The sequence below is a fragment of the Girardinichthys multiradiatus genome, chromosome 14 (assembly GCF_021462225.1).
Source record: "Girardinichthys multiradiatus isolate DD_20200921_A chromosome 14, DD_fGirMul_XY1, whole genome shotgun sequence".
In the NCBI taxonomy this organism is placed as follows: Eukaryota; Metazoa; Chordata; class Actinopteri; order Cyprinodontiformes; family Goodeidae; genus Girardinichthys; species Girardinichthys multiradiatus.
In genome coordinates this window covers 32,175,522-32,198,587 of record NC_061807.1, presented here as the reverse complement: position 1 = coordinate 32,198,587, position 23,066 = coordinate 32,175,522, and the positions used below count along the sequence as shown (strand labels likewise).

The 23,066-nt window shown below is 41.9% G+C and overlaps 1 protein-coding gene across 2 annotated transcripts in view; it reads right to left on the bottom strand.

Moving 5' to 3' along the window:
• The window catches only part of LOC124881345 (copper chaperone for superoxide dismutase-like), a 31,833-nt gene extending 10,288 nt beyond the window's left edge, over nucleotides 1-21,545 (bottom strand). Inside the window, exons 1-2 of one of the 2 annotated variants that reach the window (XM_047386909.1) lie at nucleotides 21,376-21,545; nucleotides 23-95 (exon numbers count right to left, since the gene is read on the bottom strand). In XM_047386909.1, the coding sequence (XP_047242865.1) occupies nucleotides 23-77 (55 nt within the window). In that variant the 5' untranslated portion in view covers nucleotides 78-95; nucleotides 21,376-21,545. Of the gene's footprint in view, nucleotides 1-22; nucleotides 96-290; nucleotides 602-21,375 lie in introns of those variants that run through there. The other variant, XM_047386908.1, reaches the window with a different exon arrangement.
• Between the last annotated feature and the right edge of the window lie 1,521 nt (nucleotides 21,546-23,066).

Sequence of the window (23,066 nt, the reverse complement as noted above, 5' to 3'; positions counted from 1 at the left end):
TTTACATTTTGAGCTTCCTCACCTGGTTTACCCTCCAAAGCAGCTCTAACTTTCTCTGCACAGCTTTCACATGTCATCTGAACGGCAAACTCCAGCTGTTTAAGAGAAATGCAACAATAAACACCCACTAGAAGACAGGAAGCTGGATCTGCAGCTACACATGGTTGAACTTGGCTGTTTAACTGCGCAACACGGCAACAGCGAAGTATAACAGTTTCATCTCAACATGTAGGAAATGTTACGAAACAGCAGAACACGAAATTAAAGCGTGATAAACATCGCTGCCAAACCTTGGTTGGTCTTCCCGAGTCCATGTTGTGGACCACTGTCGCCGCCTGAGCGATAAACACTGAATTAAACAGAAAAGTTCCGAGTTTTCTGGAAACGGAAATGAACCTACTAACGGGCGCCGCCATGTTTGTGGTGTTAGAGGGGCGTCAGGGCACGCTGCTGCCATCAGGCGTCGAGTCGATGGTACTGCAAAGATCCATTTTCTGCAGTTTAAACTCTTATGTTCACAGTTGCGGTCAAAACAAGTCCAGCCAGACTAACCAGATCAATAACAGTTTCCTGTGGAAATCATATCACCACAAATAATTTACTAGTAGGTGTAGTAGAATCATAGAAAACCAACAGAACCAACAGTCATTATATACAGGGGTTGGACAATGAAACTGAAACACCTGTCATTTTAGTGTGGGAGGTTTCATGGCTAAATTGGACCAGCCTGGTAGCCAGTCTTCATTGATTGCACATTGCACCAGTAAGAACAGAGTGTGAAGGTTCAATTAGCAGGGTAAGAGCACAGTTTTGCTCAAAATATTGAAATGCACACAACATTATGGGTGACATACCAGAGTTCAAAAGAGGACAAATTGTTGGTGCACGTCTTGCTGGCGCATCTGTGACCAAGACAGCAAGTCTTTGTGACGTATCAAGAGCCACGGTATCCAGGGTAACGTCAGCATACCACCAAGAAGGACGAACCACATCCAACAGGATTAACTGTGGACACAAGAGGAAGCTGTCTGAAAGGGATGTTCGAGTGCTAACCCGGATTGTATCCAAAAAACATAAAACCACGGCTGCCCAAATCACGGCAGAATTAAATGTGCACCTCAACTCTCCTGTTTCCACCAGAACTGTCCGTCGGGAGCTCCACAGGGTCAATATACACGGCCGGGCTGCTACAGCCAAACCTTTGGTCACTCATGCCAATGCCAAACGTCGGTTTCACTGGTGCAAGGAGTGCAAATCTTGGGCTGTGGATAATGTGAAACATGTATTGTTCTCTGATGAGTCCACCTTTACTGTTTTCACCACATCTGGGAGAGTTACGGTGTGGAGAAGCCCCAAAGAAGCGTACCACCCAGACTGTTGCATGCCCAGAGTGAAGCATGGGGGTGGATCAGTGATGGTTTGGGCAGCCATATCATGGCATTCACTTGGCCCAATACTTGTGCTAGATGGGCGCGTCACTGCCAAGGACTACCGAACCATTCTTGAGGACCATGTGCATCCAATGGTTCAAACATTGTATCCTGAAGGCGGTGCCGTGTACCAGGATGACAATGCACCAATACACACAGCAAGACTGGTGAAAGATTGGTTTGATAAACATGAAAGTGAAGTTGAACATCTCCCATGGCCTGCACAGTCACCAGATCTAAATATTATTCAGCCACTTTGGGGTGTTTTGGAGGAGCGAGTCAGGAAACGTTTTCCTCCACCAGTATCACGTAGTGACCTGGCCACTATCCTGCAAGAAGAATGGCTTAAAATCCCTCTGACCACTGTGCAGGACTTGTATATGTCATTCGAAAGACGAATTGATGCTGTATTGGCCGCAAAAGGAGGCCCTACACCATACTAATAAATTATTGTGGTCTAAAAGCAGGTGTTTCAGTTTCATTGTCCAACCCCTGTACATACTCCTGAGTCTGAAATTGAATTACTGATTGAAATAGGCATGTTCAAAATAACAGCAATGTGGAGTTCAACTATTGAGGTCATTCATTCTGTGAAGAAATAGTTGCCAATCAGGTGGCCCTTATTTAAGGATGATGTCGGCACATGTTGCACATGCATGACTCTCTGAAAACCTGAAAAGAATGAGTTGTTCCAGGCATTGTTCAAAAAATGGCATACTTTGATTGAGACATTGATTGAAGAAGGGGAAACATAAAGAAGGGCAGAAAATGAGAGACAGCTCAGACTATACAATGCTTTAAAATGGAAAGCAAAGCAGACGTGGAAAAAATGAAAGACTAACATTTGAATGGTTTAAAGAACAGACAGAATGGCAAAGGCTCAGCAATGATCAGCTCCAGGGTGATCATAGAAGGCCCGAAGTTGACGGTGAGTAGTGTGACAATTAGAAGACGTGTAAAGCTAATCTATCGGCAAGAAGTCCACTCAAAGACGTGCTGAAGAAGATACAGCTTGACAAAAAACACATCAACTGGTCTAAAGAAACATGGAGAAACATTTTGTGGAGTTATGAAAGTAAGATCGTTCTTTTTGTGTCCAAGGGCTCCAGACAGTTTGTCAGACGACCTCTAAACACTGAATTAAGCCATGGTACACTCTGAAGACAGTGAAGCATGGTGGTTCAAGCATCGTGATATGGGGATGGGGATATGGTGATATGGTGTCAGGCTTCTTTATGGTACACAAAGGATCATGGATCAATTTGCATATATCAATATTCTTGAAGAGGGCATGTTGTCTTATGCTGATGAGGAAATGCCCCTGAAATGGGTGTTTGAACGAGACAACCCTAAACACAGCAGAGAGCGAGTAGCATCTCAAGCTCATGTACGCTGCCCTGCTCCAGATCAAAATGCTGTAAAGGACGTTTAACCTGATGTTAAATTGGTAAATCTGAGTTTAATTATTCTGTGGCTTTCCTCAAGGACCGGATGTGTGACACAATAAAAAAAAGAATTTTGGAACTGAAATTGAAAGTAGTCAAGCTGAATTTTAAATACAACAAAATACATTTTCAAAGCAAATGAATTCAGTTTCAACTTAGTGAGATTCATTTTCAAACCATTGCATTACATTTAAAATAACACAAATACAGGTCCATCTCAAAATATTAGCATATTGTGATAAAGTTCATTATTTTCCATAATGTCATGATGAAAATTTTACATTCATATATTTTAGATTCATTGCACACTAACTGAAATATTTCAGGTCTTTTATTGTCTTAATACGGATGATTTTGGCATACAGCTCATGAAAACCCAAAATTCCTATCTCACAAAATTAGCATATTTCATCCGACCAATAAAAGAAAAGTGTTTTTAATACAATAAACGTCAACCTTCAAATAATCATGTACAGTTATGCACTCAATACTTGGTCGGGAATCCTTTTGCAGAAATGACTGCTTCAATGCGGCGTGGCATGGAGGCAATCAGCCTGTGGCACTGCTGAGGTCTTATGGAGGTCCAGGATGCTTCGATAGCGGCCTTTAGCTCATCCAGAGTGTTGGGTCTTGAGTCTCTCAACGTTCTCTTCACAATATCCCACAGATTCTCTATGGGGTTCAGGTCAGGAGAGTTGGCAGGCCAATTGAGCACAGTGATACCATGGTCAGTAAACCATTTACCAGTGGTTTTGGCACTGTGAGCAGGTGTCAGGTCGTGCTGAAAAATGAAATCTTCATCTCCATAAAGCTTTTCAGCAGATGGAAGCATGAACTGCTCCAAAATCTCCCGATAGCTGGCTGCATTGACCCTGCACTTGATAAAACACAGTGGACCAACACCAGCAGCTGACACGGCACCCCAGACCATCACTGACTGTGGGTACTTGACACTGGACTTCTGGCATTTCCTTCTCCCCAGTCTTCCTCCAGACTCTGGCACCTTGATTTCCGAATGACATGCAGAATTTGCTTTCATCCGAAAAAAGTACTTTGGACCACTGAGAAACAGTCCAGTGCTGCTTCTCTGTAGCCCAGGTCAGGCGCTTCTGCTGCTGTTTCTGGTTCAAAAGTGGCTTGACCTGGGGAATGCGGCACCTGTAGCCCATTTCCCGCACACGCCTGTGCACGGTGGCTCTGGATGTTTCTACTCCAGACTCAGTCCACTGCTTCCGCAGGTCCCCCAAGGTCTGGAATCGGCCCTTCTCCACAATCTTCCTCAGGGTCCGGTCACCTCTTCTCGTTGTGCAGCGTTTTCTGCCACACTTTTTCCTTCCCACAGACTTCCCACTGAGGTGCCTTGATACAGCACTCTGAGAACAGCCTATTCGTTCAGAAATTTCTTTCTGTGTCTTACCCTCTTGCTTGAGGGTGTCAATAGTGGCCTTCTGGACAGCAGTCAGGTCGACAGTCTTACCCATGATTGGGGTTTTGAGTGATGAACCAGGCTGGGAGTTTTAAAGGCCTCAGGAATCTTTTGCAGGTGTTTAGAGTTAACTCGTTGATTCAGATGATGAGGTTCATAGCTCGTTTAGAGACCCTTTTAATTATATGCTAATTTTGTGAGATAGGAATTTTGGGTTTTCATGAGCTGTATGCCAAAATCATCCGTATTAAGACAATAAAAGACCTGAAATATTTCAGTTAGTGTGCAATGAATCTAAAATATATGAATGTTAAATTTTCATCATTACATTATGGAAAATAATGAACTTTATCACAATATGCTAATATTTTGAGAAGGACCTGTACAGATTCAGTCTGAGCAATTCAAATTCAGTTATTGTTGGGACAAGTTTCTGTCTATTGATTAACTATAAAGCAGCCAATCTCATTGACCCAGCTCTTAAGTCCATAGATCAGACAGACCAACATGCCCGATGCCACATGTCTTTGTCAAAACATGTCACTGTAAAATACAGGCCACCCTGTTTTTATGGTAGAACTGTATCAGAGAGCTATACTGATTGATTCCTTAAGCTGGCTATGGTTTGACAACAAATATATTTTATGTATCGATTTGTTCATCTCATACCTGTTATAGTGCAGACTTGTGAAAGAGCTGTGTTGCTGAAGATGACAATTAAAGGTTTTCTTTAATGATTCAAAGGAATAATATACTATAATATATATACAAAAACCAGCTTAGCTACTGTTAATATGATACAGCTGTGCAAGTAATTTAATAAAAATAAAAAAAACCTGCAAACATTTAATCACTATCTAAAGCCCTTTAGCTTGAGTACTGGACACACTTCATAACCCACATCATATTTGTTTCATATTGATTAATTGAGAATTAATCAAAAATCTTATTTTTATAGAAACTCAAAGTTGTTATTGTTGAAATTAATGTTGTTATCATCATAGTTCTTGAATAACAACAAAACAGATTAAGCCATCAATTTACCCCAGATTAAAGATACAATAATCATAAGGATTATGTCAGTTATCTTAGAAGGCAACAACTGTTGGAGTAATTATAAGAAAAGGGAAGAAGTTCAAGATGATGGTCAATCTCCCTCGGCCTGAGCCTCCATATGAGATCTAAGCTCATAGGCCATCAATGATCATGAGGTAGGTGAGGGATCAGCCCAGAACTACACGGCAGGACCTAGTCACTGACCTGAAGAAAGCTGGGACCACAGTCTCAAAGAAGACCATTAGTAACACACTACGCTGCCATGGATTAAAATCCTGCAGCGCATCAAGTTCCCCCTGCTCAATCCAGAGCATGTCCAGGCCCCTCTGAAGTTTGCCAATGACCATCTGAATGATCCAGAAGAGGAATGCGTAAAAGTCATGTGGTCTGATGAGGAAACAATAGTGCTTTTTGGTCTAAACTTCACTCGCTGTGTTTGTGGGAAAAAAGGATGAGTACAACCTCAAGAGCACCATCCCGTGAAGCATGGAGGTGGAAACATCATTATTTTCTGCATATTCATTTCCTTTGTTGCTGCTGATGTCATCTAGTGCAAAGCTGCCTCTGTTGCGTTCTACATACCTGAAAACAATTACTTCTTTAAGGTAACTGCAGGCTGCATTTCATCTTTCCATTATGGAAGTGGAGAACGTGGTGGAGTAATTAGACGGAGCCGGAAGTGGAGGTGAGTCTTCCAAGTTGAATTTTCATCAAAACTCCATAACTATTCTTGTTCAACAACTCTCACTCTACTAAGCATGCACTATTCTACAAAAGGGGATAAATGAATAACCAAAAATAAAATGAGTGTCTATGAAGATCAAACCAGAAGTTTCTGGGAATAAAACAACAATCTGAATTGACTTAGAAAGTAGAACAGAACCAATAAACAGTGAAGCCTTCTTTGGTTTGTTGTTGCGTCTCGATATAGCGGCTGTCAGCTGGTAGAACAGTAGGAACACCCAAGCACAGACACGATAAAGCACCTAGCAGCCGGCCAGTGACCCACCAACAGCTGATAGCCTCTAATATCGAACAGAGAGTAATAAACTCTGGACAGGTGTCGTGCCGAGAAGTGCATGCTTGCGGAGATCTGCACCCCTGTCGCGTGAACGTGCATCACTCACTATGTTCACATATAGAGAAAGAAAACAGATTAAAATGTGACATAGGGGGGGTAATTTTTAAAGTATTCCTAATTTTAACACACTTATCTGTTTATTTGCCTAAAAAGTGTTGTTGTTTGGCAAATTATTTCAAAAAATTGCGGTTTTGACGCCTTTTATCTGTACTCGTTTGATTTGAACGTTTTAAAGTCGCAATGTCTCAAGAATACGCTCCGTGGTTTATAAGCATAATATTTAAGGCACTGTGTCACATAGAAACTTAAATTAGCGATTATGTGCAAGTAGCCTATGGTGACTATAGAACACAACCAAAGTGCATTTACATTCGCTGTTAAATTCACTTCAATACAATTCAAAAATACTTTATTAATCCCAAAGGGAAATTAAATGTTGTAGCTCATATTATGAAGGTTCCCTCAAAGAGCCGTTGTAGATGCTGATGGCTGTGGGTAGGAAGGACCTCATGTAACGCTCCGTCTTACAGCAGATCTGAAGAAGCCTCTGACTGAAGACACTGTTGTTGTAGGACAGTCTCATGAAGAGGATGCTCAGGGTTCTCCATAATCTTCATTTTATGAAGAATCCGTCTTTCCACAATGATCTCCAGAGGTTCCAGAGGAGTCCCCAGAACAGAGCCAGCCTTTTTTATCAGCTTGTTGAGCTTTTTTGAGTCCCTGGCTCTGATGCTGCTTCCCCAGCAGATGATGGCAGAAGAGATCACACTCTCCACAACAGACTTATAGAAGATATGCAGCATCTTGCTGCAAACACCAAAGGACTTAAGCTTCCTCGAGAAGTACAGTCTGCTCTGTCTCTTCTTGTAGATGGCTTCACAGTTGCATCTCCACTCCAGTCTGTTGTCCAGGTGAACACCGAGGTATTTATACTCCTCCACCACCTCCACTTCTTCTCCCATGATAGAAATAGTTTTTGACTTATTCCTGTTTCTCTTAAAATCTACAATCATCTCCTTTGTTTTAGTCACGTTCAAAATGAGATGATTGTTTCCACACCATGTCACAAAGCGGCCCACCACCTTCCTGTACTCATCTTCTTGTCCATCTCTGATCCACACCACGACTGCAGAATCATCCGAGTATTTCTGCAGATGACAGGAGTCTGTCTTGTACTGGAAGTCTGAGGTGTACAGAGTGAAAAGGAATGGTGAGAGTACAGTCCCCTGTGGTGCTCCTGTGCTGCTGACTACCTGGTTAGACTCACAACCTTTCAGTCTCACAAACTGTGGTCTGTTTGTCAGGTAGTCTTTGATCCAGGAGATTGTTGAGGCCTCCACCTGAGTCTTCTGGAGTTTCTGACAAAGCAAATCAGGTTGGATGGTATTAAATGCACTGGAGAAATCAAAGAACATGATCCTCACAGCGCTACTGGCTTTGTCCAGACGACAGTGGGTTTGTTGAAGCAGGTGTATGATGGCATCTTCAACTCCAACTCCACAGCGATAAGCAAACTGAAGGGGGTCCTGATGGTTTACTGTTTGCTGACTCAGGTGAGCCAACAGAAGTCTCTCTAGGACCTTCATGATGTGAGATGTCAGGGCAACAGGTCTATAGTCATTGAGGACTGATGGGTGAGTTTTCTTTGGTACCGGAACAAGACAGGAGGTCTTACACAACACCGGAACCTTCTTCTGGGCCAGGCTAAGGTTGAAGAGGTGCTGCAGAATCCCCCAGAGCTGCTCTGCACAAGCCTTCAGGACTCTAGGGCTGACATGATCTGGACCTGTAGCCTTATTCCTATTCAGTCTCTCCAGTTGTCTCTTCACCTGACTTCTTGAGACACACGTGGAAGGGGGAAGCAAAGGAAGCATCAGCATCTTCTGATATGGTTGAAGGCAAACATGTAGAAGCAGAAGGGTCTAGGGCTGAGGTGGAAGATAAAAAATGTGAGGTGTTACTGGACAGCTGTGGGTCCTGTGGGTCAAAGGAAGGTGGAATGTCTGTTTGGCTGTGAGCAGGAGAGGAGGATGCGAAGCTTGTTTCTGAACTGAACCTATTGAAGAATGTGTTCAGTTCATTGGCTCTGTCCAGACCTCCATCAGTCTGATCATCCTTCTGCTTGAAGCCTGTGATCTTCTTCATCCCTATCCACACATCTCTGATATTGCTTTGCTGGAGCTTGCTCTCTAGCTTCTTCTTGTACACCTCCTTGCTGTCTCTTATCTTGACTTTAAGTTGCTTCTGTATAATCCTCAATAATTCTCTGTCTCCCTCTCTGAAGGCTCTTTTTTTCTTGTTAAGCAGGTCCTTCAGGTCACTGGTGATCCAAGGTTTGTTATTGGGGAAGCATCTCACGGTTCTGGTGGGGATGATGTTATCCACACAGAAGTTTATATAGTCGGTTACACACTCAGTCATGGCATTGATGTCATCTCCATGTGGCTGGCACAGTGCGTCCCAGTCTGTAGCCTCAAAGCAACCTTGCAGAGCTTCTTCAGCTTCCTGTGACCATTTTCTCACAGTCCTCTTTATTACAGGTTGCCTCTGAACAAGGGGCTTATATTTCGAGCACAGAAAAACAAGATTGTGATCTGATTTGCATAGAGGAGGTCTTGCTGTAGAGATGTATGAGTCCTTGACATTTGCATAAAACAAATCCAATGTTTTGTTTTCTCTGGTAGAGCAGCTGACAAATTGTTGAAACGTTGGAAGTGTAGCAGAGAGTGAAGCATGGTTAAAATCACCAGAAATTGCCACAAAAGCATTGGGGTTTTGTGTCTGTAGCTTAGCAACAACTGAGCTGATGGCATCACATGCAGTGTCAGCAACAGCGGAAAATGGAATGTAAACTGTTGCCAAAATAACACTGGTGAACTCTCTTGGTAAATAATATGGACGAAAACTTACTGCCAACAGTTCAATATCTGGACTGCAGAGATGACACTTCACAGTAACATGTCCTGGATTACACCATCTGTTGTTCACAAGTACTGCCAGTCCACCTCCTTTACATTTGCCGCTCCTCTTTAAATCTCTGTCTGCTCGTATGGTTAAAAAGCCCGGCAGAGAGACGCTGGAGTCGGGGATATGATCCTGCAGCCATGTCTCATTAAAACACATGATACTGCATGCCCGGTACTCTGGCTGGGTCCTTTGTAGGGCTTGGAGTTCATCCAACTTGTTTCCCAACGATCTCACATTGCCAATCAAAATCGACAGAAGAGATGGTTTGAACTTCCTCCTTCTCTCTCTTCTCTTAGCTCCTGCTCTGCATCCACGGCATCTCCTTTTCAACTCATCAGGGATTTGGGGTTGTAGCTGAAGTATTATTTGAGCTTTTGAGATATTAATCAGCTGCTCCCGGTTGTAAGAAATAACCCCGTTGCCATGGCAATGCATCATAACAAATGTCCAAAAATAGAAAGTATTAAGAAAAATCCTCCAAGCTGCACAGCATCCGACACTGGAGTGGACAGTCATCCAAAAAAAATCAACTGTATCCACCACAAGAGGAATAGTTCCCAAAAAAGAATAAATCAGAATCAAAAGTAACAGAGCTACTCCAACCTGCTGCCACCTTGAGTGGCACAATTCTAGAATCAGATGAAGATGAAAATGTACAATTTGGTGATCTGTATATATTCTCCTGGTTCAAATCATTGCAGTTTCATACTGGCAACTTCAAGTGAGTACTTACAGCACACAGTTTAACTAAATAGTCAATTATTCTTAAGTTGAATGTTGAAGGACAGATATAGAGAATCTTCATGTGTACCTTAACCTGAGCAAGCATGTGGATACTGTGTTGCAAACCTATCAGCAGAAATGAAATTTGTCCTCATTAGGTCTGTGTTGACCAGCAGACAACCTTATATAGAAACAAATAGGTTATATTATTCTTATATCATACATTTTGAAGGACCTTGTTGTATTAAGCAATCGTCTTATACAGGTCCTTCTCAAAATATTAGCATATTGTGATAAAGTTCATTATTTTCTATAATGTAATGATGAAAATTTTACATTCATATATTTTAGATTCATTGCACACTAACTGAAATATTTCAGGTCTTTTATTGTCTTAATACGGATGATTTTGGCATACAGCTCATGAAAACCCAAAATTCCTATCTCACAAAATTAGCATATCATTAAAAGGGTCTCTAAACGAGCTATGAACCTAATCATCTGAATCAACGAGTTAACTCTAAACACCTGCAAAAGATTCCTGAGGCCTTTAAAACTCCCAGCCTGGTTCATCACTCAAAACCCCAATCATGGGTAAGACTGCCGACCTGACTGCTGTCCAGAAGGCCACTATTGACACCCTCAAGCAAGAGGGTAAGACACAGAAAGAAATTTCTGAACGAATAGGCTGTTCCCAGAGTGCTGTATCAAGGCACCTCAGTGGGAAGTCTGTGGGAAGGAAAAAGTGTGGCAGAAAACGCTGCACAACGAGAAGAGGATGACCGGACCCTGAGGAAGATTGTGGAGAAGGGCCGATTACAGACCTTGGGGGACCTGCGGAAGCAGTGGACTGAGTCTGGAGTAGAAACATCCAGAGCCACCGTGCACAGGCGTGTGCAGGAAATGGGCTAGAGGTGCCGCATTCCCCAGGTCAAGCCACTTTTGAACCAGAAACAGCGGCAGAAGCGCCTGACCTGGGCTACAGAGAAGCAGCACTGGACTGTTGCTCAGTGGTCCAAAGTACTTTTTTCGGATGAAAGCAAATTCTGCAGGTCATTCAGAAATCAAGGTGCCAGAGTCTGGAGGAAGACTGGGGAGAAGGAAATGCCAAAATGCCAGAAGTCCAGTGTCAAGTACCCACAGTCAATGATGGTCTGGGGTGCCGTGTCAGCTGCTGGTGTTGGTCCACTGTGTTTTATCAAGGGCAGGGTCAATGCAGCTAGCTATCAGGAGATTTTGGAGCACTTCATGCTTCCATCTGCTGAAAAGCTTTATGGAGATGAAGATTTCATTTTTCAGCACGACCTGGCACCTGCTCACAGTGCCAAAATCACTGGTAAATGGTTTACTGACCATGGTATCACTGTGCTCAATTGGCCTGCCAACTCTCCTGACCTGAACCCCATAGAGAATCTGTGGGATATTGTGAAGAGAACGTTGAGAGACTCAAGACCCAACACTCTGGATGAGCTAAAGGCTGCTATCGAAGCATCCTGGGCCTCCATAAGACCTCAGCAGTGCCACAGGCTGATTGCCTCCATGCCACGCCGCATTGAAGCAGTCATTTCTGCCAAAGGATTCCCGACCAAGTATTGAGTGCATAACTGTACATGATTATTTGAAGGTTGACGTTTTTTGTATTAAAAACACTTCTTTTATTGGTCGGATGAAATATGCTAATTTTGTGAGATAGGAATTTTGGGTTTTCATGAGCTGTATGCCACAATCATCCGTATTAAGACAATGAAAGACCTGAAATATTTCAGTTAGTGTGCAATAAATCTAAAATATATGAATGTTAAATTTTCATCATTACATTATGGAAAATAATGAACTTTATCACAATATGCTAATATTTTGAGAAGGACCTGTATAGTCCTAAAACATTTACAGCAAGTTTAAAGATACAATGTGTCAATGACATATAAAAGAAAAATTTAGCAGAAACATGTAATTAAAGAACAGTGTACACAATTTTTCACAAATTTACTATATATATCCAATTTTACTGTTATTTCTTTCAAATTGCCTGTGACAGCTGCAACAGGTGGTACCACCAAGACTGTGTGAATAAACCTCCAACTGACAAGGAGTATCACTGTGAATTGTGTAGATAATTTCTGTTTTTCTATAGGTTGAAGTTAAGTTTAAATGTTTTTACTGTAGTGCAGTACATAGATTATTCTGAAATGGTTTTTAATTTACCGTAAGTATGTGTGCATTCTTACCCCATGATGTTATTTGAACAGCTGGATATTAAAAATGTTGTAACTATTGCTTTTGTAAGTTAAATAGGTTTAAAAACTGTTCATAGATTGTTTACAATTATGGTTATAGCATTTTCAGACTGTTTTGCTGAGTACATTGTTAATGCTGAAAACAGTAATATAACCAACTCTTATAAGACATAACTACAAATTATTATAGGTGTGTGCTATGCTAGTTCAACAGTTGAAATAAACAATTTCCAAAAACAAACATATAAGATCAAATGGTCTACGTACATAAGATGGTGGAGGTCAGTCTTCGCAACAAGGTTCATACCTGTCTCAGAATTTTTGGAGTGAAACGAGATGTGGTGCATAATGCAGCAAAATAGAAACCAGCTTTACCAAATAATGCATCTCCTGGATTCTTGGAAAACAAAATACTTATGAATGAAATATGCTTTCTTATGTGATCGTAGATGTACTCTGAGCAACTGGTGTTAGTTTAACACATGAATGATAGTTTTTGGGGTGAATGGAGTGGTGATGCACAATATGGCAAGCTAGAAATCCACATTACCAGATAATGCATCTCCAAGGTTTTAAGAATATTGAGTACTTATTATAAAAAAAAAAAATCATTTTCTACTTGATCATAGATGTATTCTAAGCTATTGGTTTGAGTGTCATAAAAAAGAAACAATATTTGCAAAGCTCAGCAACCTGAGAAACAGCCTTACCAAAAAACACATGCCTAACTTAAAGGTCTAGGCACCCATAGATGATTTAAATTTTCTATATTTTCACATATTTACTCTAAGCTTCTAGTTTGAGTGTCATAAAAATATGACAATCTTTGGGGTAAAAATAGGGGAGAAGCACATCTTGGCAGCCTCAAAATCAGCCTTGCCAAAAAAATGCATGCCCCCTTAATCTAGGCGATTAGGTATCTTTGGATTATATATCATTTTCTACATTATCACAGATGCACCCAAATGTCAGAAAGCCCAAACTTTGAACTGCAAAACAATAATCCCTTTTACCAATTATATAGGTTTACTGACGCTACAGTGAGACTTTTTAATGGTAGATCCATTTTGAGTTTTTAAAGAAGGAAACACATTTACAAACATTAAGGGTGGCATAATACTTGGACTTTGTAGATATTTAATATACACAATGAGTTCATAGATGCTTAAAAAGGAAAAGGCTTGCTTGCAACCCTCTGCATCGTTCAATTATTACTGTCAAAGATGTGATTGAATATGAGTATTTAATATTAATACTTTAATATTTTATCAAATAATATTTTGGTCTGTTAAGGGTTGTTTTCATCTCTTTGGTTTTGTCTTCAAAGAACACCTCATTTTCACATGTCTGCTATTTAAGATCACCTTGAGACTGATTTTATCTATAGGATGATATATTTCCTAATAAAAGTAGGATGTATGGATGTACTAATTTTAAATCACAGAGAATGTTTGATGTAGAAAGACAGACTAAAACATCACTAGTGAAAAATAGAGTCAGTAGGCACCCATAGATGATTTACCATTTTCTATATTTTCACATATGTACTCTAAGCTTCTAGTGTGAGTGTCATAAAAATATGACAATTACAGGTTTACTGATGCTACAGTGAGACTTTTTAAATGGTAAATCCATTTTGAGTTTTTAAAGAAGGGAACACATGTACAAACACTCATGGTAGAATTATACTTGGACTTTGATATTTAATATACGCATTAATGAGTTCATAGATGCTTAAAAATGAAAAAGCTTACAACCCTCTGCATCAAAGATTACTTTCAAAGAAATCCGCCTACGTTTATTTTTCTAACAGGGAGTTTAGGAAGCATTCAGTGCACTTCTTTATATTATTTGTTTTATTGATCCAACTCGATGTCTTTAAAAGGAATAATATTGAATAACACCACTGCTTCTGTCAAAGTCCACCTGCGTAAACGCAATTATGTTTCTCATAAAAGTGCATTTAACCCGGAGAATATATACAGATCACCAAATTGTGCATTTCAACCTTTAACAGCGAATGTAAATGCACTTTGGCTGTGTTCTATAGTCACCCATCGGCTACTTGTGTATAACTGCTAATTCAATCTGAAAAGACTCAAGGAAAAGGGATGGCAATTAGAAAAGTTTTGATGTGAAATTACGTGGTTATTTCTTTGGCGCTCGGACCTAGGAGGAAGACATGAATGCTGAGAATGACATGAGCCAAGATGAACATTTAAAAGGTTTAGATTTAGAGATGTCTTCCCCCTGATCCGACACTGATGGTGGATTGGCGGCCAGGGAGCGAGAAAGCCAGGAGTAGATGTGAAGGAAGATGGCAGAGGTGGCGTGGAGGAGGGATGAGCGCAGCGGACAAGCGAGGATGAACACTGCGGTAGGTCCTTTAAAAGCAAGGCGTCGGAAGGTGATTGGATGGAGAATCAGACGGACAGGATGCTGATTGGAAGGCCCGGAGACGCACAGAAGAATCATTGGAAGGTGGAGGCGGTGAAGGTGTTATGGTTTGCCAGATACAGGACCCCAGAATGCAGACCAGAAGGCAGCATGACAGTAAATGTAAAAGATTTTAAGAAACAAAAACAACCCGACCAGGGCGGGCGGTGGGGGCCTTGGAGGTCGTCCCGAGCAGGCACAAAGTTCAGGTGGGCGACCAGGAGGTCGTCCCGAGCAGGCACAGAGTTCCGGCGGGCGAACAGGCCTGCACCAAAGACGTGGAGGCCGACTGAGTAGGGGACCTCCCAGACGCTCTGTGGAACTCCAGAGGCGTGAGCAGAGGCGTCGCCGAGACCCTCGGTGGCGTGAGCAGAAGCGTCGGCCGGACCCTCGGTGGCGTGAGCAGAAGCGTCGGCCGGACCCTCGGTGGCGTGAGCAGAAGCGTCGGCCGGACCCTCGGTGGCGTGAGCAGAAGCGTCGGCCGGACCCTCGGTGGCGTGAGCAGAGGCTGAAGCAGAGCCTGGCGAACCCTCATCTCTGGGTTCAAAGACCAGAACGAGAACAAAACGTTCCTTAAATCCCTCAGGAACAGGGTCCAGCGGCGCTTCCTCCTCAAACCCCTCGTCGCAGGGTTCTGAAGCCAGAACAAGGACCAGTTCCTCACTGAACCCCTGCAGGCTAGGAACAGGAGCTGATTCGTCGCAGACACCCTCAGTGACGTGAGCTGAGACATCGCTGGGGCCCCCGATGACTTGAGCCGGGGCGTCCCTTTTACGACTTCCTCTGCGACATGTGTCTGGCCTGGAGTCAGGCTGTGGTGTGTCTGGCCTGGAGACCTGGCATGGGCTGCTCTGCAGCAGCTTCCTGGAGACCTGGCGTGGAAGGAGGTGGACGGCAGTAAAACTGCCTTACTGCAGCCTCATAATCCCTCTCCATCTGCCTGATTCTGTCCATCAACTCAGGAGAGGAATACATGAAGCTCTTCATCTGTCGTGCGTAGAACCTCGCTGCTCCAGCTCGTCAGGTGTTGCCTCAGAACACCGGGCTGGAGCGAGCGCAGACGGCATGGGCGGAGCTGCAGCGAGCCTGGGAGACAGTGCTGTGGCAGACGAAGATGCGGGCTTACTTGCCGCAGCGCTCACTAGGCTGGCTGGGAAACCACTTCTTCCCCAGCCGAACCACAGGAAGGTGCTCCACGCCGGCGTTTCTTGCGGCGAGGAGGGCGAGGGCTTCACTGCCGGACCAGAGTGCGCAGCCAGGGGAGCAAGCGGAGAAAGGCGACGAAGGGGACCTGTCCCCGGAACTGGAATCGCCAACTTGGATCCATCATAAGCCGACTGCGGCACCGACAGCCCCGCAGAACGGCGCAACGACTTCTCCGCCTCCCGAGACAGGAACGTAAAGAGGTCCACCGCATCGCGGCCAGACCCAGGACCAGCAGGTGCGAGCTCCATCTCCTCCAGCAGAAGTGGAGAGGGCACAACCTCCAGGTTGGTCGGCAGATTGCTCATAGCTCCTCCTCCTCCTTCTGACGCTGAACCCAGCAATCCGAGGTGTCTGCCTTCTGCGCGTCCACGGGGTCCGTGGTTGGCGGAAACATTCTGTTATGGTTTGCCAGATACAGGACTCCAGAATGCAGACCAGAAGGCAGCATGACGGTAAGTGTAAAATATTTTAATGACAAAAAACAAAAACTCACTCACAGCAGGAGGCAGGAACAAAACAACGGACGGGCAGGCGAGACAGGCATGGCATGATCCGAAAATATGACTTGAGCATTAAAACTTGACATGAGCATGAAAGTGAAAAATGTTTCCGCGAAGACTAAACAGAACAGGTGTGTATAAATGGGGCATGGTACAGGTGGAGCAACAAAACTGATTAACATGGTGCAGGTGAACCGAATAAACTTAATTGACAGAACAAAACGTGACTGGAGCAAAACAGAGACTCTTGAACTCAAACTAGAAAAACATGAAGCAAAAGCATAACCAGATCCGAAAACCAAACTTGACAAAATATGAACAAGATGACAAAACAAAAGCATGAGTCAAAACCTCAACTGTGAAAAACATAAGAAACCTGAAACCAAACACCAAACAACCCTACATCATGACAGAAGGTGAGTCTTTCATTCAGAATTTTCGTCTAAATTCCATTTTAATAAGTTTCTATGTGACACAGTGCCTTAACTATTATGCTTATAAACCACAGGGTGTATTCTTGATACATTGTGACTTTAAAACATTAGACTCAAACGAGTACAGATGAAAGGTGTCAAAACCACAATTTCTTGAAATAATCTGCCAAACAACAACACTCTTTAAGCACATACACGGATAAGCATGTTAAAATTAGGAATACTTTTAAAAACAGCCCATTCGGTCACATTTGTGGACTTACTGAGCGATACGCGTTCATGTGATAGGGGATGTCGATCTTGGCAAGCATGCACTTCTTGGCATGACATCTGTCACCAGTGGAAAAACCCAAAACCATAAATCTCTGAGGTGGTAACTAGTTGAAAAACACAAACCATAAAACTCCGAGGCGGTAACCAGAAAAACACAAAGGGCCATAAATGATGGGACAATAGAGGTGAACATGGCTCAGTCCGCATCCTCGGTTTACTCTTAAAGTCCACTTTAACTCCAACTGAGTGAGCACTCAGTTGATTACAAAACATGGTAAACACACACACATACAAATGTTACTGAACACAGCCGCGCTTCGCAGTCCAACAGTATTCAAACAGCAATAAAAACAGCTCAGCATAAACCATTTCAAAATCCCATGCCACAAGTTATTCTCTTCCATTAACTAATGGTGATCCTAGATCACCTTCACTATGCCTCACACTGCCCACAGTAGAGAACAAAATATTACTTGGTGGCGAATCCTCTGGGAAAAGGGGTGCAGGCAAGTGGGCCTCCTTTAATGAAGGGTTGAAGTTATGGCAAGTGTCTTGTGTTTGCAAACACTCCTTCTGTCAGAGTCTGAGTCTGTATGTGTGTGTGTGTGTGTTTTAGTGTACTGGTCTACATAACCATTCAGTGTTTCACAGTTGGTGCTGGAGCTCTCAGGTACGCTGGATGACAGGTGCGACCTATCTGCTGATTGCACGGGGGAGAACTTAAGCGGGAGGCTGCCAGCACCTCGATGCCAGAGTGTTTGCCTTAGTGGTAACAAGCTCAGCCTCTACTGATCTTTTGCTTCGTTTTGAACTTCATGTAACTTTATATTTTGTTCCCACGCAGGTTTTTACCTGAGGCTTTGTTTATCTTGCTGAGTACTGACTTCGTTCCAGAGTTTCTCTGAGCATCTGGATTATCAACTACTGAGTTAAGGATCTATCCTCCTGTGGATTTCTCTCACTACCGTCTGTACCTTTCGGACACGGACCAAGCTGGCGGCTTCCCGTTTCCTCCAACTCCAGGACCCAGGCATCAGCATACCCTGTCCCTTCCTCCATCTCAAACATCGGCACCTGAGCTCCATTTGGCTGGCACCAAGATCACAACAAAGAAGACAACTGAACGATCTTCCTTCGCAAGTTAAGACTCTGAATCTCTCTACCTCTGGTGGTTCAAGCTACAATAATTTAGTACGCCATTTGTCAGATCTAAGTAATCAGTTACTTCATGTCATTCGTTTGTTAACCAGTTCATTCTTCTTCCTTCCTGTACAGTTGGTGTTTCCAGTCCTCATCCCAGATTACTTTACTGACAATAAAATCCGTAAAACTTTCTCTTCTGAGTGTTCTCTATATGTGGGTCAGATCTATACCAAAAATGACACCTTCATCCAAAACCGGAAAAATATGATGAACTGCTGCAGTCAACTGAAACAACAAGGAGGATATCGTCTCCTTGGGAAACCTCTGTGGGTTTTCACTGTCGCCTGGATAGCGACTTTGATTGGGATATGAATCTTCTGATCTTCTTCTATCAGACAGATATCCAGCTTTGTCAAGCTCTTCCAGGAATGGTCAGTGTGGAAGAAAAGTAATCCTGCCCATGAGCTTCGATTTTTCCAGAGATCACCCCGAACGCAGTACTGGCAAGATACTACGGCTGGAAATGGCAGCTCTGTGCTCGCCTCAGTGGGGTTTTATAAACTCCGGGACATCAGAGCTGCGACGCCTGTTGCTGCGTAGTTACAGTCGTTTACCTGACTAAAAAGGAGATGATGCAACACACTTTTATGCAACAGACTGGCCAAATGTGGAGAAAAATACCCATCAATCAACAAAAACAACAACAAAGGAACATGAAATTTCCCAGTAAAATTCAGCAACAGTTATATCTTTAAGGTCGTGCTGATGACTTTCCATCTTGGCATTGTTTTAACACACACCTGTATACACATAAAAAGAAAAAAAAGAAAACATGACAATTTCAAACAAACCTACAACAACAGTTACTTTAATGTCATGGTTGAAAAAAACACTTTCATAGAGGTGAGCAGATAAACTGATAAGATCAGATAAAGATTGCATTTAATTAACAGCATCTAGCTGATACTTATGCTTCTAATTTATTTGAAAACAAGATATTTCCCCGAGCAAACTGGTTCTACGATTAACAAAGTTTTATTTAAAAAATACCAAGATAGTAAAATAAACAATGTAATGATATTTTCACTTTAGCGAGTGAAATTCAAATAATCGACCTGAAAATTATTTTAAAATGTCTTACCTCTTCATTGTTTTCATCTCTTTGGTTTTGTCTTTAAAGAACACCTCATTCATTTTCACGTCTGCTATTTAAGATCACCTTGAGACTGATTTTATCTATAGAATGATATATTTCCTAATAAAAGTAGAATGTATGGATAAGCCTCATGATTATTTTAATTTTAAATCACAGAGAATGTTTGATGTAGAAAGACAGACCAAAACATCTCTAGTGAAAAAAAGAGTCGGTAGATATCCCTGGAGAACTCCGGATATCTCCAGGGAACAAAGATGCAGATCAATCCTGTGTCTCTTGCATCATTAATAAAAATACAAGTAAATAGCTGGTCATGATATAAACAAAACCTATATTACCACATCCTCAAAATAACTAGTTTGCACGTCTTTCATCAAAAGACTGGAGATATCAAAGATGTTTTTGGATCCGTGCAGAACTCGTTTTAATCTTCAAAAGGAATGGCCCCAATAACTTCATTCAGTTAATTAAAGGAACACTGAAATGAAGCAGCGTCTTGACATCTCTGACTTAATGAATATTCTGCTATCATACTCAATGTTATGTTACAGAGCACTGCAGGTATACACTATATTTTTAGTCTATTTCTGTAAATAAGTCTGCACTATTGGTCGTTCTCCACATCTGGACAGAGAAAAACAGTAAATGTATCACATAACTCCACTGGATTCAAGTAATTAACTGTAGTAGAAACAATCCAAGTGCTGGCCTAGGTAGGCAGGAAGCAGCTAATTAAGAATCTAAGCTTTATGAAAAGTAAACAAAAACACTGTAGAGACAGGAAGTTTAATGGAAAATCAGTAAAAATACTGGACAGGAAGAGTGTGTAACACGACAAGTACGAACTACAACTAAACCCAAAGGACAAAAGACCAGGAGATATAGGAGAACATCACATCAATATAAAGAGTCAAACAAAATCCAAACTCAACACTGTTACATAGAGTTTATCGATGCTTGACATGTTCTATCCTTTCTAAACATCTGGTTGAAATTTCATTAACACAGAACATTCCCCAAATCGCCCAGCCCAGCCACCTATAATACACAACTACTGTGCTGTGAAAAAGTATTTGCCCCATTTCAGATTTCTTCTGTTTTCCTTTTTTCTGTCATACATACATGTTCTGGATCATCAAACAAACATAACCTAGGTACAAAGGAAGTTTCTGAATGATGATTTCATTTAATAAGGAAAAAAAGCTATTCAAACCTGCCTGGCCCTATGTAAAAAATAATTCCCTCCTTGTTAAACCATGAATTTACTGTAAATAACCTAATATTTTGGTCCACTTTCACTGGTCTCACAGGTCTTATACAGGCCATTTATGCTTGAAACCCCCTAATGTGGCTGCATTAAAACAACTCTTCAAAGAAGATTAGGAGAAAATTCCTCCACAAAACAGAGGAAAACAGTAAGGGGACAAATACTTTTTAGAGCACTACACATGCGACTTACATTAGGTTTCAGGCTTCTTTAATTTAATTATCATGAAAACAGTGAAGGGAGAGTTTTGTGCTCATGAAAACAATTTATTAAGTGTGCTTGACTTATTTTGAATTTTTTGTAGGGAGAGGGAAATAGCTGGGCAGTAATGATGATTGCTTCATGAATTGTCCTACAGCTCAATCTCATAATGCACACTGTGATGATGTCAATCTGCAGATTAAAATGCTGCTTTCAATCCCATTTGCATCTTTTTTGTTTGCCAAATAAGCCATTGTAAATTCAACAAACTGGAGATTACCCCTGTATGTTCAAAATCAGTGGAAAGCTTAAGATAAATGTAGCTCTTTCTCTGTCAAAATCCTTCAACTTAATAAAGTTTTATAACTGCAGAGGTTAGGGCTTTGTCACATACCGTTTACGTCGATGTAGGAATGTCACTACATCAAACAACACCAATAGGGCGATGTTTTACATGGAGGAACGTAGACCAGCCGATCAGTCCGAACACAGCCTTCTCTGTATCTGATGGCTCATTGGCTTTGACCCTTGACCTCCCATCCTGAGTATTATGACTACAGGCCTGGGCTTTCTGTGGGAAAGGCACAAAACACATAAGCACAGCTTTTTACTCTCACTCTACAGTGGCTGATATACTCAGTAAGCCATACTGTATATTGAGAAACCACTTAAAACCTTTCTTTCTCCAGATCGTCTACACTGAAATTTCCGTTCAGAGAAGCACCTGAACCCAATAGCAAAGGGTTTTACCTGCAAACGCACACATATATATATACACAAGAATGCTGGAAAGTGTAACCTAATTACTGCATTCAGACAGTAAAGAGAAAGGAACAAAAGAAGGGAGAAAATAGGACAAAAAAGGAAAATGTGGAGGTGAAATGAGCCCAAAATTTGAGTTGGGGTAGATAGAAGTAGTACGAAAAGAATATAAATGAGGAAGGAACAAAATAGAAGTTGATACTGAGGAGTGTGAGAACTTGTGTGTGTAGAGAAGTGCTGACAGGCTGTGATGACAGATCTGTTCAGAACAGTGGAGGTTTTATCTGTGCTAATAAACGAGCCACTATATTCCAACCTCCTCTGCTCCTATTGCTGCAGAACTGATCTGGGGTCTGCTGTAAATCTGTCTTAAATGCTTGAGGAGGACACAGCAGCTCTGGTTTCAGTCACTGAGCAGAGAAGCAAAGCTGACCAAACGTTATTTTTAGAGCAAGAAAGATAGTTTTCTTTCATAGAGGAGATCCATGCGCTGAAATCCAAAACCACATACTAACAGCTCAAACAATCAAATCTAATTGATCATGCATATACTAAAACACACCCAAAACAAGACAGAGTTAATCAAGTACTCAGGAGAGAAGGATTGGTGTCTGCCTGCCTGTTCTGTCCAAGAACATCCAATTTAAATCAGCAGCTTATTCAATAATTTAGTTGTATAACTGGAGATGGAGGTTTTTGCTTTCCTATATTTTCCATACAAAAGAAAATCTGAAATATGTGACTTTCAGATACTCTTGATCAGGAGATATTTTCTTACATTCTACAGCTTTCTTTGTCCTCCTCTTGTCCAGTTTTGTACTCATTTATAAAGTACACATGGCTACCATTGTCAGTTACAAGGACTGGACAACAAAAGGGAGGAAAAAATCAGATAATCAAAGAAGAAGATGTCCAAGAAAAATATTTAGAGAAGATAAAAGCAAAGGACCTTATGAAGATACAGGCTGAAGCTGTCATTGTCCACTGTGAAATCAGTCCTGCACCAACATGGGCTGAAAGGCCACTCTGAGTGGAAGAAGCCATTGGAAGTGCAAATACTCTCATATACAAAGATTGCAATATTTGAAAACATGTCTTGAAGAAGGTGGTAATAAAGGCCGTTAAACCAGAATAGGGACAAAGAATGGGGAATAAGTCAGAGCGGCACAGAGAGTGGTATTAACACTGTTCGTACTCGCGACCGGCTGCTCAGAGCAGCGTGTCACATATAAAACGGTATGATGTGGTGACGTATTCCCACCAAGCAGTTTATTGTGTGACACAGCATACACGGTCGTAAAATCTGAGCTGTTTAGAGAATTA